Source organism: Zosterops lateralis (assembly GCF_965231275.1).
Source record: "Zosterops lateralis genome assembly, chromosome: 33".
Classification (NCBI taxonomy): domain Eukaryota; kingdom Metazoa; phylum Chordata; class Aves; order Passeriformes; family Zosteropidae; genus Zosterops; species Zosterops lateralis.
Window position 1 is genome coordinate 2,603,215 of NC_139793.1, and position 6,410 is coordinate 2,609,624.

Genomic DNA, 6,410 nt, shown 5'->3' on the forward strand with positions numbered 1-6,410 from the left:
CCCAATAAACCCAAAGCCCCGATCCTGCCGCCCCCGGGGCTGCGACGCCTTTATTGACAAAGGGGGGCCAGGGGGGACCCCAAACTCTGGGGGGACCCTCGGGGTTTGTGGGGGGTCAGAGAGGGGTTTGGGGGATCCCCCTGGGTTTTGGGGTGTCCCTGGGGGGGTTTGGGAGACCCCGTGTTTGGAGTGGGATTTGGGGTTTGGGGGTTCCTTGGGGAGCCCCTGAACTTTGGAGGTTTTTGGGGTTTGAGGGAGCCCAGTGGGATTTGAGGGGTTCACCCGGGGCTGGGAGATTCCCCTGAGGTTTGGGGGTCCCTGGAGAAAATAGGGACAGTTTGAGGGGGTCCCGGGGGTGCCTCTAAAATCTGGGAGGTCCTGGAGGGTGTCCCCAAACTTTGGGGCTTCCTGGGGGGGAGCCCCTGACTTTGGGGGTTTTTGGGGTTTGAGGGGTTTGTTCACCCGGGCTCGGGGCTGGGAGGTCCCCCTGAGGTTTGGGGGTCTCTGAAGGAGATGGTGACATCCTGGTGGAGCCCCCAAAATTTGGGGGTCCCTGGGGTTTGAGGGGAGCCCCTCAGGCTGGAGAAGCCCTCGAACTTTGGGGAGTTTTGGGAGTTCAGGGATTTATTCACCCAGGCTCGGGGCTGGGAGGTTCCCCTGATCTTTGGGGGCTCCCCTGAAGTTGGGTGTCCCCGGTGCCCCCGGTGACAGTGTGGGGGTGTCCCTGGTGGCCCCGTGGCCCCGATTTCGGGGGGCTCAGTCCTTGCCCCGCGAGGCCTCGGCGTTGGCCCTGAGCACGGCCCCGGGGCTGGGGTACGGCCGCTGCTGGAACAGGGGCCCGGCCGCCGTCGTGTCCGCGCCCGTCTTGGCCTCGTTGCGCTTGGGCAGCCCCGTGGACCACGTCCCCCTGCGGGGACACCAAAGGGGTCACCAGGGGTCCCCAAAAACCGGGGGCACCCCCATAATCCACCCCCAAACCCCCCCCTTTAATAATAATCCCATCCCATGTTGGGGACCATCCGAGTACAGACATTGGGGTCACCCAGTGGTGTCACAACTTGGGCAGGCCCATCTACCAACTCCCTCTGTGGGGGACACCAAAGGGGGTCCCCAAAAAATGGAAACACCCCAAAAATGGGGACACCCTGATAATTCCTCCTTTAACAATCCCATTTGGTGCCAAGGAGTGTCCGAGTACAGTCACCAACACCCCAGGGGACTTTGATCACCCAGGGGTGTCACCGCTTGGGCAGCCCCGTGGACCACGCCCCCCTGTGGGGACAATGAGGGGTCAAAAGGGGTCCCAAAAAATGGAGACACTCCAAAAATGAGGACACCCCAATAATCCCCATTCTGTACTGGGGGTGTCTGGGTATGGTCACCAACACTCCAGGGGACATCGGGCACCCAGGGGTGTCACTGGGGCAGCCCTGTGGACCACATCCCCCTGTGGGGACACCAAAGGGGGTCACCGGGAGTTCCCCAAACCCAGGGCACCCCAAACCCCCTCCGATCCCTGTCCCGTACCGGGGGGCGTCCGAGTACGCGCTGGGGTCCATCGGGTCCAGCTCCTCGTCCTTGCGGCCACCTGGGGGACACAGGGGTCACACAGGGGTCATCGGGGTCACACAGGGGACATCAGGGTCACCCAGGGGTCAGAGGGGTCACACAGGAGTCATTGGGGTCACACAGGGGACAGCGGGGTCACACGGGACATCGGTCACCCAAGGGTGTCACCCAGGGGGCACTGGTCTCACAGGGGGTCATTCAGGTACCCAGGAATGTCACCAACACCCCAGGGGACATCGGTCACCCCCGCCCCAGGGGACACTGGGATGTGGCAGTGCTGGCACAGAGACAGGTGAGGGCACAGGTGTGAGCACAGGTGTATGTACAGCTATATGTATGTACAGGTGTCAGTACAGGTGAGGCACGGTGAGACAGGTGTGAGCACAGGTGAGCGTACAGGTGTATGTACAGGTACATGTATGTATAGGGCAGGCACAGGTGAGGATACAGGTGGAGCACAGTGCATAGGTGTACAAAGAGGTGTGGGTACAGGTGTGGGTACAGGTGTGGGCACAGGTGTATGTACAGGTGAGTGCACAGATGAGGTCACAGCTGAGGTACAGGTGAGAGGACAGGTGTGAGCACAGCTGTATGCCCAGCTGAGGCACAGGCGTATGTACAGGCATGTGTATGTATAGGTGCACGTACAGGTATGTACAGGTGAGGGAACATGTGTATATACAGGTATACGTATGTAGAGGTGAGGGCACAGGTTTATGTACAGGTGTATGTACAGGTGAGGGCACAGGTTTATGTACAGGTGTATGTACAAGTGAGGGAACAGGTGAGAACACAGGTGTATGTACAGGTATATGTATGTACAAGTGAGTGCGCAGGTGAGTGCCCAGGTGAGGGTGTGGCCCCCATACCTTTCTTGCCCTTGGGGTAGGGCGCCAGCTCCTCCCGGCGGTGCCCGCGGCGCTCCCGCGGCGCCTCCTCCTTCTCAGGGGGCCTCTCAGGGGGCTCCTCCGGCTCTGGGGGGGCACCGGGGGTCAGGGGGACCCCACAATTCCCCTCAGGTGTTTTGGGGACCCCCCGGGCTCACCTGTGCTCCCCTTGAGCCTCTTGGCAGGTTTGGTGATGACGGAGTTGGGGTCGTTGGGGGACAGCCACGACACCAGGTCGGTCTCCACGTTCCAGTAGTAGGGCAGCCCGCTGGGGGGACAGGGGATGGGGTCTGGGGGGGCTGTGTGGGCCCTATGGACCCCAAAGAGCCCGGGGGGGACCTATGGACCCCACAGAGCCCAGGGAGAGCCCTACAGAGCCCATAGAGCCGAGGGAGGGACCCTGCAGGCCCTATAGACCCCACAGAACCCGGGATGAGGGCATTGCAGGCCCTGTAGACTCCACAGACCCCAGGTCTCAGCAGGAGGGGTGGAGTCTCAAAGGAAGGGACAGGGTCTCAACAGGGGGTGGAGTCTCACAACAGGGGGTGGGGTCTCACAAGAGGGGGTGGGGTCTCACAGGAGGGGGGAGTCTCACAGGAGGGGGCAGGTCTCAACAGGGGGTGGGGCCTCACCAGGTGGGGTCGATGACTTTGTACCAGGGCGGCATCAGCCCCTCGATCCGCGAGGCCTCGTAATCCACGTGGGCGTCATCGTAATCCTCGGCGATGATCTCCTCCTCCGGCTCTGGGCGGGGCCGTCAGATGGCCACGCCCACTGCCACACCCACCGCCACACCCACACCAACTGCCATGCCCACTGACACACCCACTGACCCATCCCAGGCAATGATCTCCTCGGGCTCTGGGTGGGGCCATCTCCCTGACCACGCCCATTGCCACACCCAGTGCCACAGCTCCCTCCAGTCCCCGGCAATGATCTGGGTGGGGCCAAGATGAGAGCCCCGCCCACTGCCCATAGCCCCACCCAGTGCCAAGGACTCCACCCACCACCCACAGCCCCACCCACTGCCCATAGCCCCGCCCACTGCCCATAGCCCCGCCCATTACCCATAGCCCCGCCCACTGCCCATAGCCCCGCCCAGTGCCAGAGACCTCGCCCAAAGATGAGAACCACGCCCTGCCCATAGCCCTGCCCTCAGATCATAGCCACGCCCACTGTCCATAGCCATGCCCTCGGCTCAGAGCCACGCCCACAGCTGATAACCACACCCCCTGCCCACGGCCCCGCCCACAGCCCCACCCCAGGGGTTTCACCTCCCTCCTGCTCTGGGGGTGGGGCCAACATTGGCTCCTCCCACTTCCCCTTAACCCCGCCCCCACTCTGCCATAATTAATTGGGTGTCTGGGTGGGGGGGCACACAGGCCACGCCCACAACCACACCCCCAGGCCAGGCCCCGCCCCCGGTCCTCACCGGGCTCCACGTGTTTGAGCAGCCCCCGCTTGGCCAGGCGGGACTGGAGCGCCACCGGCAGCGGCATCGCCCCGGGAGGCGCCGGGAACGCCTGCAACGGAGCGGGGATAAATGGGGAATAAACCGGGGATAGACCGGGAACAGACCGGGGATACACCGGGAACACCTGCAACGGACCGGGGAGAGACCGGGGATAAACCGGGAACAGACCGGGGATACACCGGGAACACCTGCAACGGACCGGGGAGAGACCGGGGATAAACCGGGAATGGACCGGGGATAAACCGGGGATACACCGGGGAGAGACCGGGGATACACCGGGAATGGACCGGGGATAAACCGGGGATACACCGGGAACAGACCGGGGATACACCGGGGAGAGACCGGGGATAAACCGGGAATGGACCGGGAACAGACCGGGGATACACCGGGGAGAGACCGGGGATAAACCGGGAATGGACCGGGAACAGACCGGGGATACACCGGGGAGAGACCGGGGATAAACCGGGAATGGACCGGGGATACACCGGGGATACAGTGGGAATAGACCAGGAATAGATCAGGAATATACTAGGAATGCACCGGGAACAAACCGGGAATAAACCAGGGATAAATCGGGAATACACCGGGAATAGACCTGGGATAAACTGGGAACAAACTGGGAATAAACCGGGAACAAACAGTGAATAAACTGGGAATAAACCGGGAATAAACCGGGAACACCAAGAACATCCTGGGAACACTGGGAATGCACCAGGAGTAAACTGGGAATAAACTGGGAATGCACCGAGAATGGCGGGAATAAACGGGGAACGCACCGGGAATGTACCGGGAACACCGTGAATAAACTGAAAATAAATCAGGAATAAACTGGGAATAAACCGGGAATAAACCGGGAACACACCGGGACCCCTGTGGGACCCCCGGGAGCGGCGCACGGGAACCCCCGGAGGGTCATTCGTGTCCGGGAAACCCCCGGGAGCCCCCGAATCCCCCCGGAGCTTCCCGGTAACGCCGGAGACCCCCCGGGCAATCCCGGCACGTTCCTCGGGACCCTCCGAGCGCCCCGGGAACCCCCCGGTACCCCCGACACGGTCCCGGTGTCCCCAGAACGGTCCCGGTTCCCCCGGATCCCCCCCGGTTACCCCCGTTCGGTTTCAGTTGCTCCAGTAGTCCCGGTTACCCCGGTTCGGTCCCGGTTCCCGCGGATTCCCTCTGGTTTCCCCCCGTTCGGTCCCGGCTCGGTCCCGGTTGGGTCCCGGTTCCCCCAGTTGCCCCGGTCCAGCCCCAGTTGCCCCGGTCCAGCCCCAATTACCCCGGTTCTGTCCCGATTCTGTCCCGGTTCTGTCCCGGTTCTGTCCCGGAAGCCGCCTCAGGCCCGGCCCCGCTCACGTGACCTCTGTCCCCGGCCCCGCCCCCGTTGCCCCGGTAACGGCCCGGTCCGACTCGCCGACCACGTGATCCCGCCCCGACCAATCAGCTGCGGGCACAGCGCTGGCGCTGAGCCAATCAGCGCTCGGCAGCGCGGCGGGAGAGGCGCGTGGCGCGCATGGGCGCCGCCATGTTGGGGGGGGCGCGGGGCCCTGCGGGGTTTTTGTGGAGTCGCCGTTAAAAATGGCGCGAACCGAACACGGCGGGGCCTGTACCGGGCTGCGGGGCCGTACAGGGCAGTGGGGCTCTCCCGGTGTTCGTGTGAAGCCCGCGGGGGTCGCACAGAGCCCGCCCGGATGGACCCCCGTCACTGCGGCTCCAATGACACCAAACAGGGGCCCCGCCCCTTTATTGAAGCTTTGCTCCCGGGGTCAAAGGTCACAGTGCAAAGGTCGGGGGTCCCTGAGGCGGCCACGGGGGGTCACAGTGCAAAGGTCACGCCCGCGAGGGAGGGCAGAGGTCAAAGGTCAGCACCAAAGTCCCCACAGGACAGCAGAGGTCAAAGGTCAGCACCAGAAGGTCACCAGGAGGTCCCTGAGGTCGGGGGTCACCAAGAGAGGTCAGGAGCCCCAGCAGAGGTTGGCACGAGAGGTCAGGGGTCACACAGAGATCAGAGGTCACAGAAGGGTCACACACAGATGTCACACAGAGGTCATAGGTCACACAGGGGTTGCATACAGGGGTCTCACACAGGTCAGAGGTCACAGAGGGGTCACACACAGAGGGGTCAGCAGCTCCTGGCAGAGGTCAGAGGTCAGAGCAGGGGGGTCAGGCCAGGCGGCAGCCCCGGGAGCGGGGGCGGGGCCGGGGGGCCCGGGGGGGGCTCGGGGGGGCCCCGGGGGGGCGGAGCTGCGGGGGGAGGGGGATGGGCTCCCCCAGGAACAGCCCCTCCCAGGAGGAGGACGATGATGATGATGATGATGATGAAGGGCAGTGGGGGCGGCCCCTCCCCCTCGGCCCCCGCAGCTCCGGGGGGGGGCCCTTGGGGGGCGCGGGGGGGGGAGGGGCAGCCCGGGGGGCGGGGGGAGGGGCGGGGGCGGTGGGGGAGGGGCGGGGGGCGGTGCCCAGTTCCGGCATCGAGTGACGGTGCG

The 6,410-nt window shown here is 64.2% G+C and overlaps 1 protein-coding gene across 2 annotated transcripts; it reads right to left on the minus strand.

Annotated features, from left to right (window-relative positions):
- Positions 1 to 24: 24 nt before the first annotated feature.
- PQBP1 (polyglutamine binding protein 1) lies at positions 25 to 5,298 on the minus strand. 2 transcript variants are annotated; one of them, XM_083881360.1, is made up of 7 exons: positions 5,204 to 5,298; positions 3,889 to 3,979; positions 3,089 to 3,200; positions 2,615 to 2,724; positions 2,439 to 2,543; positions 1,528 to 1,588; positions 25 to 907 (listed from the first exon to the last, which is right to left on the minus strand). In XM_083881360.1, the coding sequence occupies exons 2-7, from the start codon at positions 3,953 to 3,955 to the stop codon at positions 757 to 759; spliced, it is 606 nt and encodes a 201-aa protein (XP_083737486.1). In that variant the 5' UTR covers positions 3,956 to 3,979; positions 5,204 to 5,298; the 3' UTR covers positions 25 to 756. The 2 variants fall into 2 exon arrangements, with proteins under 2 accessions (XP_083737486.1, XP_083737487.1); XM_083881361.1 differs by lacking the exon at positions 5,204 to 5,298 and adding an exon at positions 5,034 to 5,191.
- Positions 5,299 to 6,410: the final 1,112 nt, after the last annotated feature.